The 14792-nt window shown below is 53.3% G+C and overlaps 1 protein-coding gene across 1 annotated transcript in view; it reads left to right on the forward strand.

The window, feature by feature from the left end:
* Positions 1 to 11427: 11427 nt before the first annotated feature.
* The window catches only part of LOC144930023 (uncharacterized), a 285123-nt gene continuing 281758 nt past the window's right edge, over positions 11428 to 14792 (forward strand). Inside the window, 1 exon segment of the mRNA XM_078851060.1 lies at positions 11428 to 11440. Coding sequence (XP_078707186.1) covers positions 11428 to 11440 — 13 coding nt within the window.

Raw genomic sequence — 14792 nt, forward strand, 5'->3', positions numbered from 1 at the left:
GAAAGAAACATGAGCGTCGTTCTGCAACCTGGCCGGGCAAGAAGGGCTGTTGTAGAAGTTTAGGAACGGACATTAGTTCATTTCACATCACGCTTCCCCCAGGCTCTTTCCCTGCAGAGCGAGATCCGAGATTCTGCCGTGCTGAGAAAATGCTCAATCTCTGGATTACAGCAGAGACCTGGCCCCTCCTGCCAGGCTAGGCCCACAGACACACTTTTAACCTCCTTTCTCCCTCCCGCATCCCAAAACAAAGTCTCTGAACGCAATCCTAGAAAAACGCAGAACCAAAGGAGTCCCTTTCGAGGATTCCCTCTGACACTGACCCCACGGCAGCCACACCCCAGCAGGAGGGACATGGAGTCAGGAACTGGGTTTTCCTCTCTCTGATCCTCGTCTCGTCCACAGGAAAGTGATTCTCCCCACAGTGCAGTAATAGATCTGTCTGGGCAGATGAGAGAGCTGGAAATCTCTTTCAAAACTCTTTTATCCCACGGACCCTGTCATTCTCTCTATCTCCTTTTCCCTGTGCCCTCTCCATGCCTGTCTGCTCGGAAACTCTCATTCCTGGGTTGTTTGCTCCCCCATGGCTGGATTTGCTCCTGCAGATGGCAGGAGAAATGGGGTGGGGGGCTGTTACTGTAGAGTCATTTTATAGTCCTTCACTGCCTGCCTGGGATTTCCCCATTGTCTGCCTAGGACCCCAACCTGCCCTCCACCAGGATCTGCCAGGCCATTTGCCTGGGACCCCCTCCTCCTCCCAGCAGGACCCCCTGATGCTTTACAGGAGGACCCCTCACTCTGTGCCAGGGACCGCCCCACCACAGCTCTGTGCACTGGGCATGGCAATGGTCCCAGGAGCCAGCTGGGCAATCCCAGACAGAGCCCCTGGCACAGCACCAGGCAGCATCTAATCCCCTGCCCCACCTGCCCAAGAGACCCCCACCCCCACTGGTCTGCAGCCAACAGGCCCCCAGCGATATCCACCTCCAGGACCCATAGCCTTAGGGCTGGGCACATCAGAACTACCCCCCAAAACCCCAAATCCTCCAGAACCCACCAACCTGACTAGGGCCCCCCCTGCCCAGCCACCCAGAGGCCTCCCCCTACCACAATGCCCCTTCAGCTCCCGCTGCAATCTCCCCGCACAGACACCTGCCCCCCCCAGCAACAGTGTTCCCTCACAGTGTCTGACAAGTGGATAGAAAGTTATCACCACCCCCTGCTGGCCAGTCACACAGGCAGGGGGAGCCCGGGGGGACGCCTCTTTAACAGGAGAAGGGAAGCCATGGAGGGCCAAAATAAGTAAGACATTTCCATACTCTGTCACTAGCAAATAATGGCCACCGTGGATCCACCCCAGAGTTGGCTACAGCTTTGCACTGCGGGAAGCCTCCCCTCACAGAGACCTATACTATAAAGCTGCAAATAATACTTAAAAAAATAGCCTTAAAATTAAAAAACTCAATTAATAATTTAAAATCAACAATAAAAACATTAAATAAAAAAATATAGCAGCTCAAAACATTTTCCCTCCAAAACAGGCTAGCTTTAAACTATCTCTTAGCATCCCAAAAAAAAATGTATGCCCTCATCGGGCCCCAATATTATATATATATAAATAATAGCAATTATAAAATCTATAAAAAAATAATACAGGCTAAAACCCATGCCCAAGCCAAAGCACAGGTTGCCTATACTGCCCCAAAAAACAATTGGTTATAACCCTTGTTTTCAGGCTAAAGTTTGTCATCTTGGCTTGGTGGTTTATTTAGCCTGCTATTAAAATTTCTCTTTCCTATATTGCTTGTATTACTAGTATTATGCTGTGCAGTATCATGTGTCAGGGCCCTTTTGCAAAAATTAATAAATCATTCTCTTCAAAGCTATCACAAAATGCTTATACAAAATCATATTATAAAAAAATAAATAGCCCAAATAAAAAAACTCAAAGCCAAGGCTGTTAAATGTTCTCAAAGGGGGGAGTTGTTGGGAACACTGGGGCATGGCCACTAGGTAACTCGAGGGGATGGAAGACCACGAGTGTCGATGAAGCCCCCTCGCACTAGGCCCCTGTGTCCTTGCCCCCCCGCCTCCTGCCTGGAGGCACTCTCAGCAGCTCTGCATACTAGGCCCAAGTGTCCTTGGCCCCCCCGCCTGGAGGCACACACAGCAGTTATGCTAAGAATCTGCAGCAGTATGTTGCAGAGTCAGACTGCCTGAAACTAAGCAAGGCCAAACAAAAAAAATATAAAAAAACAATGCTAAATAAAGCTGCTTTATATATAGTTTAACAAATAATACAAAAAATCAGGGAACTAGCTGGGAACTGAATTGGCTGGCTATATGAATACTTGGAGCAGCTTGCTATTAAATAAGTATGCTAAAAATATATATATATATATATAAAAGCCTGTGTAACTTCCTGCTCTGTTGTGCAGGATTTCAGATTTTATTCTCCCTGTACCTTTTTGCAGCTGCAAATAAACTTTTCTGCTTCTCCACCCCGTTGTAATTATTGGGTGTAGCACACCGGGTAACAAACCACTCAAGCTGTTGTTCAGCCTCTCGGCACTGGGTGCCGGCAACACTAGCAAATAATGGCCACCGTGGATCCACCCCAGAGTTGGCTACAGCTTTGCACTGCGGGAAGCCCCCCCTCACGGAGACCCTTTGTCATGGGGTTTGGGATACTTCTGGACCCACGCTGCACTCAGAGGGACCTCCTCATCCCGTGCCAGCTGGAGAAAAGAAAAGGGTCCAGCCAACTCTCCTGTTACCAACTGGGAACCACCCATCCCCCAAACAGGGGGAGGCCCCTGGCTTTGATGGGTATTGAATAGATGGCTAGTCTCTTTTATCAGCAAACATTTTTAACAGAGAGAAAGGAGGGAACAAATGATTCTCAAAGGAGAGGGAAAGATGATCATTGTTGCAGGGGGGTTAATTTCCCAACCAGGATGGAGAAGAACTCAGGGCGACAGGTTCCCCCCAAAGAAGGACAAGTTGCTGGGATTTAGAGACATGGGGAACAGCCCCAAACCCAAGAGGATTTTTAATTGACATTTTATGATGACATCGTAAGAGGGAAACCTGAGTTTTGTGATCAGTGTTCAGAAATGAAAGAGAAAGGTTAGAAATCTGAGGGATTTTGGATCCATTTATGCAAATTATAGAGAGGAAAGTGGAAAATGAGAGGGATTTTATAGCAGTTGTTGATAGGAGGTAAAAGCTGAGTGTATTTCCCACCACTATTTGGTCAATGAATAGAGCGGAAATGGGCAACATTGGCAAACGTTTGAGATCCATATTCAGGAATCTGAGAAAAGGTGTAAATCTGAGATTTTCGTCGTAATTTATAATCACAGAGACAGGGAAAGCTCTCAGGGGCATATTCAATTAGAAGTAGACAACTAGAGTAAAAGTGGGGCAAACGTTGAGGGTATTTTTGAGGAATCTTTGAGACGTACAGAGAAAACGTGTCACAAACTACGTAACTGAGAACATGGGATAAACGCCAAGACCGGGGGGGCTTTTATGTGGCTATTAAAGAACTAGCTGGAAGAGGGGGGACCGTTTGTGATATAAAATCCAGCCTCTCCAATACATAAGCAGAAAGTGATGGTCCCCCCCCCACAGCCCCCGTTCACCTGGGCAGCAGGGAGCCCTCTGAGGGGCTGACTGAAGGGGGCGGGGGGGGGAGCTGGAGGGCTCCCTGGGGGCGGGGAGGGGGCGGCAGTGGGGGATGGGCAGGTAGGGGGCAGAGAGTCACTTTCCTGCCCCCCCCGCCCAGCGCTCCCCCCCCGGGGTCTCCCACTCACCGGAGCACGGGGGGGTTAATGACGGGCCCCACCCCGCACAGACCCCGGAGGGAGCCGCAGCTGCTCCTCCTACAGATCCGACACGAGGCAGCGCCTGGTCTGCTCCAGGCCCCGCCCCCTGGCGCTGCCCCGCCCCCGGTCTGCACCAGGCCCCGCCCCCTGGCGCTGCCCCGCCCCCGGTCTGCTCTAGGCCCCGCCCCCAGGCGCTGCCACGTGTCGGGTCTCTCGGAGGAGCAGCTGCGGCTCCGCTCCGGGGTCTGTGCTGGGGGGGCCGGTCATTAACCCCCCCGTGCCCGGCCGGGGGGGGGCTTTCTCCAGCTGGGACCCGGCCCCGGGCTCTGCCCACCCCCGACCCGGTGAGTGGGAGACCCCGTGGGGGGGGGGAGCGCTGGTGGGGGGGCAGGAAAGTGACTCTCTGCCCCCGGCACGGCTGGGATTGGGGGGGGCAGAGACTGGGGCCCGGCGGGCGGGGTCCCTTGGGGGGTGTTGGGGGGAGAAGCCGGAGTTGCGGGGGGTGGGGGTTGAACTGTCTCTGTGCAGCCAGGAAATTCCCGGGGGGAAGTGGGGCGCGGCGGGGGAGTTAATTGGATCCCCTCCCCCCCCACGGGCACAAATGTCCCCGCAGTTTTCCCCTTTTCCCTCTCGGTAGCTCCCACCTGGTTGTAAACTCCCCCCCACCCCCCCATTGATCCGCTCTCTGGTCTCCCCTGATCCTCCCCTCCCCCCCCGTCTCTCCCTCCTCCTCACATGTCCATTGAAACTCCCCTCCCGTGGGGGGGGGGCGGGATTTCCCTCCCCCCCCGTTTTATCCGCAGCGATTTGTCCCGGTGTCGGTGGGAAGTTGGAGCCCGGAGCCATCCCCCAACCTGGCTGCCCCGGCGTGGGGGTGGGAGGAGACGCCGGGTCTCTGCCGGGGCGGGGAAGGGAGGGGACGTGTCCCCCATGGGGCTGCCCCCGATCCCCGCTTCCGAGTCCCACTTGCTGCCCCCAACTGCAGCACCGTTGCCCCCAGCCCCCACCTACCCCCCACCTGCCCATCCCCCACTGCCGCCCCCTCCCCTCCCCCAGGGAGCCCTCCAGCTCCCCCCCCCCCGTCCCCTCCAGTCAGCCCCTCAGAGGGCTCCCTGCTGCCCAGGTGAACGGGGGCCGTGGGGGGGGGACCATCACTTTCTGTTTATGTATTGGACAGGCTGGATTTTATATGACAAACGGTCCCCCTTTTCCAGCTAGTTCTTTAATAGCCACATAAAATCCCCCCCGGTCTTGGCGTTTATCCCATGTTCTCAGTTGCGTAGTTTGTGACACGTTTTCTCTGTACGTCTCAAAGATTGATAAAAAAGTTTGCCCCACTTTTACTCTAGTTGTCTACTTCTAATTGAATATGCCCCTGAGAGCTTTCCCTGTCTCTGTAATTATAAATTACGACGAAAATCTCAGATTTACACCTTTTCTCAGATTCCTGAATATGGATCTAAAACGTTTGCCAGTGTTGCCCATTTCTATTCATTGACCAAATAGTGGTGGGAAATACACTCAGCTTTTACCTCTGTGACAAAGTGGGACTGTTCTTAATGTTCTTAATGTTTCCTCTGAATAGTGTGGGGTGCCTCAGTTTCCCCTAGGCAGTTCTTAAGTATCTAGGTGGTGGGATAAGGGTGTATGATGGTTGCAGAGCCCTAGAGGGCAGGTGTGTGCAGGAGTCTGGACACAGAGAATGGCCAACACCCTGTTTCCTGGCCACTGATGGCCTGGGCCCTTCCCCCCTGCAAGGTGAGAGCTAAAGGGTTGGAGAACAAAGGAATCCGGTGCCCTCCTGGCCCGGGAAAGGAACCAAGCCCAGAGGAGGAGGGGCTGGAGGGAGTTTCAGTTGGGGGCTGGCTGGGACATGGAGTGAAGGGCAGACGTGGTTGTCTGGCTCACTGTCCCCCCCAAAATGACCCCAGCTGAGGGGTCCTGTTCTCTGCACCTGCAAGCTCTGTTTTAGACCATGTTCCTGTCATCTAATAAACCTCTGTTTTACTGGCTGGCTGAGAGTCCCGTCTGACTGCGGAGCTGGGGGGCAGGACCCTCTGGCTTCCCCAGGAGCCCTGCCTGAGCGGACTCGCTGTGGGAAGGGCATGGAGGGGCAGAGGATGCTGAATGGTCCGAGGTCAGACCCAGGAAGGTGGAAGCTGGGTGAGCTGTGTGTCCTGAAGACAGGCTGCTCACAGAAAGGCGACTGCCCCAGAGTACTGCCTGGCTTCATGGGGAGCAGTTCCAGAGCATCGCCCAGGGACTCCGTGACAACTGGTGTTAGCGGTGGGATGTACTGCACCCTGTGGACAGCGCTTCCTGCAGTAAGTGACTGGGGAGCAGTAAAATGAAGGGGGATTGACGGGGACCAGACGTGCTGAAGATTCAGAGAGAGACAGTTTCAGGGGGCGGTTAACTCCTGGAAGTGTGTGACCAGAGAGAAGGACTTTTGCAGTAACAGGGTTCCCCTGGGGATTGCAGCGAGCGGTCCCAGGGACGGAGGAGTCTGCCGCTCGACCCTGACAAAGAGGGGGTGACCTCGAGAAGGGCTGGCACACTAGGGGTTCTCCCTGGAAAGCGTGGGGAGCTGAGAGCACACAGGCCTGTGAGTCCACAACTTGGGAAGGGCGGAGTGAGGGCCTGTCACCGTCTCCTGAAGAAGGACATTGTAACCCTGTGCAGAAAGAGAGGGTTGAGCGTTGGAAAGTTCACCAAAGCACAGTTAATCGTGCAGCTGGAGGAGGATGACCGCTCTAAGGGACAGATTCCTGACCCGAAATGGGGCTATAGCAGGATCTGGGAGCAGCTGGAGTGGTGGCCAGGCATCGCCAAGACTCCTGTCCCCGACCAGACGAGGGTCTTCACGATCGGGTTCCCCATCCGGGGATCGGAGTCGGACAGGATTGGAGCTGAGTCCGAGAGAGCAAGAGGACCGTGAGAGACAGGGAGAGCCCGAGAAAGAGCTGCAGAAGCAGCAGCAGCAGCATGAACTGGTGATGGGGGAGTGGAGAGGCCTAGGGGACCCCCCAGGGGTGAGTGGGGATAGACCCCGGGGGGCCAGTTCCACAGGGAACCTCGAGACTAAATTGCTGCTCCTGGTTAAGGAGGGGGGGATGTGGATGCCCACCTCACTGCCTTTGAGCAGGCTGGACATTTGAACCGGGGGACCCTGCGGAAAAGCCCCGGTGTCTAGCTCCCTTGCTGGGTCCCAAGGCCATAGACTCCGTCAGCCAGATGGGTGGGGAGGTGGACAGGCTCCCACTCCTGGTCCCAACCTATTTGTCTGTGTGGAGTTTCCTTGGGCCAGGCCCCTCAGACCCCCAGTGGGAGCAGAAGGTGATGGTGAATGGGGAGACATTCCTGGGGTGGCGAGATCCTGGGACAGAGAGAACTGGTGTCAGGCCCTGGGTGGTGCAGCCTCAGAGGCTGAGGGGCTGTGTGAGCTGGGTGAGGGTCCCAGGGACGAAGCCCCTCGCCCTGCCTATGGCCCAGATCCCTGTGCAGACCCAGGAGGGGTGGGGCTGGCTGGTCGTTAGGGTTCTCCAGGACACCAGCTGCAAGACCCTGTTATGGGGTGACTGTGTCTCTTTGGGACAGGATCCAGGCCGTACTCCTGTAACTGCCAAGGGTTTGAATCCGGGGAACCAATCGGTGGAGAGGGAAATGGTCAGTGCAAATGCAGATGACCTGGCTGGCAGCAGGGAGGAGCGGCTAGGCTCAAGCTATCTGCCTGACTTTAACCAGACCCCTGGAGTTGGGTGGGACAGAGAGATGCTCCCCGCCCCCCTTGCACACCGGAGAGGGGGCTCACGCTGGCTCTGATGCTGTGAGGAAAGCAGCGAGCTCGCTGCCTACCCCCACTGGGACAGCAAGGGCAGTGCTGAGCAAGGGGGGAGCTGAGACCCCAGCTGAGTGGGGGGAGACACAGGCAGGGCAGGGGATCTGTGGGGAGTGGCAAGGTGCTGGGTAAGGAAAGTCTGGATGAGCCTAGGCAGCCTTGTGAGCTGATGGCTGTGTCTCGTCAGCAGGGTGGGAAGTCGAGGAGAGTGGAAGATGAGTGTCCCTGGACCTTACCTGTTAGCTGGGTGGAGAATTGGGACAGTGAAGGAAACGTACCTGTGTCTGTCAGGGGTATTGACTTGCCTTTGGAGGGAGCTACCCTGATCTCCAAGCAGTTGTCTGTGACCAGCCTTGTGTGCTGGGACAAGGGGAGAGAGGTCCCAAGCTGGGTGTCTGGGAAAGAAGAAAGTGTGTGCGGCTCTTCTTTGTCTGTGGAGCAGACAGAAGGGGCCTTTCAGCCTGTAATGGTTGAGGGGCGTGCAGTTGTCTCAGAGCTGGTTCTGGATTCAGCTAAAGCCCAGGAAGGGAAGGGTCCTAAGTTTGTGTCTGCTTGGGAGAATGGCCCTGTAACTAGGTCGCATCCAGTTAGGGTCTATGTAAAATCCCAGAGACGAGACAATTCTGGTGCTTGTATTTTGCCTGTTGCTAGTGTGTTGTTGGAAAGGGTGTAGCAACTCTGTCTAATCAGGGTGAGATCCTAGCCAGGGCACAAGGAGAGCAGGAAGGTGATGTGATTGTGTTACCTCCTGAGGGTGTGGAAACCGGTAGCAAGAAGGAAAAGATTCCTGAACTTGTGTGTGGCAAAGGGAAGGAGAATGCTTCTGACCTTTTCTCTAGGAAGTCTGTAAGTTTGCCTGAAAGGGGATTGTGTAGGAATCCGCCGGATGGGCCAGAGGTGATTCTGGATGTAAGGGAGACCCAGAAAGAGTCTGTTGTTGCTCAGGAAAGTGTTCCTCTAGAGCAAGCCCTCGGTGAAGAGGGTAAGGGCAGAATTTCTGGGAGGGGTGAATTGTTGCATAGAAAAGCCCTAGGGAAAGGAATCCTCATGGAGTCTTTGCAAGCAGTTTACTGCCACTGAAGGGTGTGAAAGTGATTTTATCAAGAAAGTTTCAGTTCCTAACAGCCAGAAATTTTCTGTTGTGAATGGATCCACTGACTGTCCTGTTGAAAGACCCAGTGTGGAGAGCTTTGAGAAGGTCTCAGATGAAGTGAAAGCTGTTAAGAAAGTTAAACAGTCCCATAACCAAGTGGCTGTGTTTGGCCAGCTTGTTGGGGAGAAGACCCAATCCCAGTTTGACCCCCTGGGGTTTTGGGGTGGCCAAAGGGCATGGGCCGCAGAAACCTTCCCACATGCGGCCTGCGAGTGCTATCGACCACCACCGACCTAAGGGAGGGCGTGAAACTGGAAGGGGCTGGTGTAACTCCTACCGAGGAATGGGAGAGATGCTGGGGCACCCATGGGAACGTTGGTGGCTTCGAACTTCCCCAGGTCACCGGCTAAAGTGACCCCGCTCAGTTCGATCTCGAAGGGGGCAGAGATGTGACAAAGTGGGACTGTTCTTAATGTTTCCTCTGAATAGTGTGGGGGTGCCTCAGTTTCCCCTATGAAGTTTTTAAGTATCTAGGTGGTGCGATAAGGGTGTATGATCATTGCAGAGCCCTAGAGGGCATGTGTGTGCAGGAGTCTGGACACAGAGAATGGCCGACACCCTGTTTCCTGGCCACTGATGGCCTGGGCCCTTCCCCCCTGCAAGGTGGGAGCTCAAGGGTTGGAGAACAAAGGAATCCGGTGACCTCCTGGCCCGGGAAAGGAACAAAGCCCAGAGGAGGAGGGGCTGGAGGGAGTTGGAGTGAAGTGCAGGCATGGTTGTCTGGCTCACTGCCCCCAAAATGGCCCCAGCTGAGGGGTCCTGTTCTCTGCACCTGCAAGCTCTGTTTTAGACCATGTTCCTGTCATCTAATAAACCTCTGTTTTACTGGCTGGCTGAGAGTCACGTCTGACTGCGGAGTTGGGGTGCAGGACCCTCTGGCTTCCCCAGGAACCCTGCCTGAGCGGACTCGCTGTGGGAAGCGGACGGAGGGGCAGAGGAGGCTGAATGGTCCGAGGTCAGACCCAGGAAGGTGGAAGCCGGGTGAGCTGTGTGTCCTGCAGACAGGCTGCTCACAGAAAGGCGACTGCCCCAGAGTCCTGCCTGGCTTTGTAGGGAGCAGTTCCAGAGCATTGCCCAGGGACTCCGTGACAACCTCCTATCAACAACTGCGATAAAATCCCTCTCATTTTCCACTTTCCTCTCTATAATTTGCATAAATGGATCCAAAATCCCTCAGATTTCCAACCTTTCTCTTTCATTTCTGAACACTGATCTCAAATCTCAGGTTTCCCTCTTACGATGTCATTATCAAATGTCAATTAAAAATCCTCTCGAGTTTGGGGCTGTTCCCCATGTCTCTAAATCCTAGGAACTTGTCCTTCTTTGGGGGGAACCTGTCGCCCTGAGTCCTTCTCCATGCTGGTTGGGAAATTAACCCCCCTGCAACAATGATCATCTTTCCTTCTCCTTTGAGAATCATTTGTTCCCTCCTTTCTCTCTGTTAAAAATGTTTGCTGATAAAAGAGACTAGCCATATATTCAATACCCATCAAAGCCAGAGGCCTCCCCCTGTTTGGGGGATGGGTGGTTCCCAGTTGGTAACAGGAGAGTTCATAGAATCATAGAATATCAGGGTTGGAAGGGACCCCAGAAGGTCATCTAGTCTAACCCCCTGCTCGAAGCAGGACCAATTCCCAGTTAAATCATCCCAGCCAGGGCTTTGTCAAGCCTGGCCTTAAAAACCTCTAAGGAAGGAGATTCTACCACCTCCCTAGGTAACGCATTCCAGTGTTTCACCACCCTCTTAGTGAAAAAGTTTTTCCGAATATCCAATCTAAACCTCCCCCACTACAACTTGAGACCATTACTCCTCGTTCTGTCATCTGCTACCATTGAGAACAGTCTAGAGCCATCCTCTTTGGAACCCCCTTTCAGGTAGTTGAAAGCAGCTATCAAATCCCACCTCATTCTTCTCTTCTGCAGGCTAAACAATCCCAGCTCCCTCAGCCTCTCCTCACAACTCATGTGTTCCAGACCCCTAATCATTTTTGTTGCCCTTCGCTGGACTCTCTCCAATTTATCCACATCGTTCTTGTAGTGTGGGGCACAAAACTGGACACAGTACTCCAGATGAGGCCTCACCAATGTCGAATAGGTCGAGTTGGCTGGACCCTTTTCTTTTCTCCAGCTGGCACAGGATGAGGAGGTCCCTCTGAGTGCAGCGTGGGTCCAGAAGTATCCCAAACCCCATGACAAAGGGTCTCCGTGAGGGGGCGCTTCCCGCAGTGCAAAGCTGTAGCCAACTCTGGGGTGGATCCACGGTGGCCATTATTTGCTAGTGACAGAGTATGGAAATGTCTTACTTATTTTGGCCCTCCATGGCTTCCCTTCTCCTGTTAAAGAGGCGTCCCCCCGGGCTCCCTCTGCCTGTGTGACTGGCCAGCAGGGGGTGGTGATAACTTTCTATCCACTTGTCAGACATGTGAGGGAACACTGTTGCTGGGGGGGCAGGTGTCTGTGTGGGGAGATTGCAGCGGGAGCTGAAGGGGCTTTGTGGTAGGGGAAGGCCTCTGGGTGGCTGGGCAGGGGGGACCCTAGTCAGGTAGGTGGGTTCTGGAGGGTTTGGGGTTTCGGGGTGTAGTTCTGATGTGCCCAGCCCTAAGGCTATGGGTCCTGGAGGTGGGTATCGCTGGGAGCCTGTTGGCTGCAGACCAGTGGGGGTGGGGGTCTGTTGGGCAGGTGGGGCAGGGGATTAGACGCTGCCTGGTGCTGTGCCAGGGGCTCTGTCTGGGATTGCCCAGCTGGCTCCTGGGACCATTGCCATGCCGAGTGCACAGAGCTGTGGTGGGGCGGTCCCTGGCGCAGGAGGAGGGGGTCCCAGGCAAATGGGCTGGCAGATCCTGGTGGAGGGCAGGTGGGGGTCCTAGGCAGGCAATGGGGAAATCCCAGGCAGGCAGTGAGGGACTATAAAATGACTCTACACAAACAGCCCCCCACCCCATTTCTCCTGCCATTTGCAGGAGCAAATCCAGCCATGGGGGAGCAAACAACCCAGGAATGAGAGTTTCCTAGCAGACAGGCATGGAGAGGTGTCAAGGTTCCTCCCCCACTCTGAACTCTAGGGTACAGATGTGGGGACCTGCATGAAAAACCTCCTAAGCTTATCTTTACCAGCTTAGGTCAAAACTTCCCCAAGGTACAAAATATTACACCCGTTATCCTTGGCTACCACCACCAAACTAATACTGGTTACTGGGGAAGAGCTGTTTGGACGCGTCCTTCCCCCCAAAATACTCCCCAAAACCTTGCACCCCACTTCCTGGACAAGGTTTGGTAAAAAGCCTCACCAATTTGCCTAGGTGACCACAGACCCAGACCCTTGGATCTTAAGAACAATGAACAATCCTCCCAACACTTGCACCCCCCCTTTCCTGGGAAATGTTGGATAAAAAGCCTCACCAATTTGCATAGGTGACCACAGACCCAAACCCTTGGATCTGAGAACAATGAAAAAGCATTCAGTGTTTTACAACTGAATGTAACTGAAGAGAGCACAGGAGCAGAATCGCACAGTGTCAAATATCTCCTGTTTGCACAAATAAAATGGGGGGTTAGGTCCAGCATAACGAACAGAAGCTTCCTACCCCTGGCCTTCTCTCAAACCCTGAGCCTTCTCCACCCAGACCAGAATGTGCTTGGGGTGTAAGAAGCAGGCTGCTGGGGTCAGAGCGGCTGGTCCAGGGTTACTGATCACACAGACCTTGAATGCTGGCTGGGGGAATCCAGACAAGGGAGCTCCAGCAGCAGAGCATTGAAACTCAGCCAGGATTACAGATGACACAACTCCTCACTGCTCCGGATTGCCCCGTGCATGGGACAATGGCCTCGGTTGCTGGTGAAAATCCTTGAGACCTGGAGAGTTGCTCCCCCCATCCCCATGTGCACTAGCCACAATCTACCTTCTCTGCAGACTTGGTTTTTTGAGTCCCTCATTCCTGAAGTCACATGACCCCGATTCTTATTCTTATTTTTCACATTCTGCTTTTCTAGACTATTTAGAGTCTGTTGCTTCTGAATGATAGTTTCTAATTTCCCAGTGTTCTCCACAGCCAGGGATTTTCCTACTCCCTCCCATTGCACTGGACTCACTAGGTTCCCTGGTATTTCAGAATGGCCACACGGGGACAGACCAAAGGTCCATCTAGCCCAGTGTCCTGTCTTCCGACAGTGACCAGCGCCAGGTGTCCCAGAGGGAATGAACAGAACAGGGAATCATGAAGTGATTCATCTCCTGTCACCCATTCACAGCTTATGACAAAGAGAAGTTAGGGACACCATCCCTGCCCATCCTGGCTAATAACCATTCACGGACCTGTCCTCAATAGATTTCTCATGGTGTTTTTTTTTTTTTTTTTGTAACCCTGTTATAATCTTGTCCTTCACAACGTCCTCTGGCAAGGAGTTCCCCAGGTTGACTGTGCATTGTGTGAAGAAATACTTCCTTTTGTTTCTTATAAACCTGCTGCCTATTAATTTGATTGGGTGATTCCTAGTCCTTGCGTTATGAGAAGGAGTAAATGACACGTCCTTATTTACTTTCTCCACGGCAGTTTTGATTTTATAGACCTCTCTCATATCCCCCCTTTGTCTGTTTTCCAAGCTGAATAGTCTCGGTCTTTTTAATCTTTCCCCATACAGAAGAGTTTCATACCTGTAATCATTTGGGTTGCCCTTTTCTGAACCTTTTCCAATTCCAATATATCTTTTTTTGAGATGGGGCAACCACATCTGCAGGCAGTATTCGAGATGTGGGTGTACCATGGGTTTATATAGAGGCGATAGGATATTTTCTGTCTTCTTATCTATCCATTTCAGAATGATTCCCAACATTCTCTTTGCTTTTTGACTGCCGTGGCACACTGAGTTGATGTTTTCAGAGAACTGTGCCCAGTGACTCCAAGATCCCTCTGTTGAGTGGAAACAGCTCATTTAGAGCCCATCATTTTATATGTGTAGTTGGGATTATGTTTTCCAATGGGCTGCAATATGGTGCTATCCTGCTATCCTGTTCCCATTCTCATAAAAGAAGAAGAGCATCCAAATGCGTGTTTACCTTCATTCCCTCAGCGGTCCTCATGGGAATCCCTGATCGGTTCCAAAGTGTATTAAAACCTTTCTTAAAGGGTTACCTCCTGGTGGTTATCAGGTCCTGTGAGTTTGTAGCCCAGAAAGACCCCCCTCAGTCAGCTCAAACTCAGCTGTTTATCCCCCAAAAGTCTGTCGTCTTCAGTCTCCTGAATGAGGGTGACTCCCTTTCTGCGTTGGGTAAAGCTTCAAAAGGTGGAGCTCTGCATAACCAGCCTTGAGATCTGGCATTCATCACCCCGTAGCGATACCAGCTTGCACAGGAAACCCATCCCGCAGCCCTTCCTGGTATCATGTGGCGCATCTCGGCATCATAGTCTGTGAAGAATTCATGCTTTCAAGGGCTGGCTTAGATATACAGTTAACAGTCATAATTAGGGCAAGAGTTTGCAGGCAATGAAAAGAGAGTAATTGACAAACGTGAGCAATATCTAATCCTTTAAAGCCTGAAAGTGCCTTGGGGGGAGGGGACAGGAGCCGGCTGTGTGGGGGCGGTGGGGCTCAGATACTGGGCATTGAGAGCCTAGAGCCAGCTGTGCGCTGGAGAGACGGGGCATGAACCAGCTGTGTACAGGGGAGATGAGCAGGGGAGAGGTGCTGTGGACACAGCCGCGAGCAGCTGTGAGTGCCGTCCTCTCTGCAGCATGATGAGAGAGCCTGGCATCCCACTGCCGATCCCAGACTTGTATGAGGAGGGAAGAAATTGGCATCAAGTCTCAACCGCAGCCAGCCTGTGCCCTGGGGAGGAGACGGGTGTCTCCAGGGAGAAATCTGGGGGATTGTGACCCTGCATGCCCCACCCACCCTCTGATCAGCAATTCCGGATATTAACGGTGATTCCACAAACAAAGAGTAATTTTGGGAAAAAATGCAGTCCTAGCGACAA

This window comes from Lepidochelys kempii, unplaced genomic scaffold, assembly GCF_965140285.1.
Source record: "Lepidochelys kempii isolate rLepKem1 unplaced genomic scaffold, rLepKem1.hap1 scaffold_29, whole genome shotgun sequence".
NCBI lineage: Eukaryota > Metazoa > Chordata > Testudines > Cheloniidae > Lepidochelys > Lepidochelys kempii.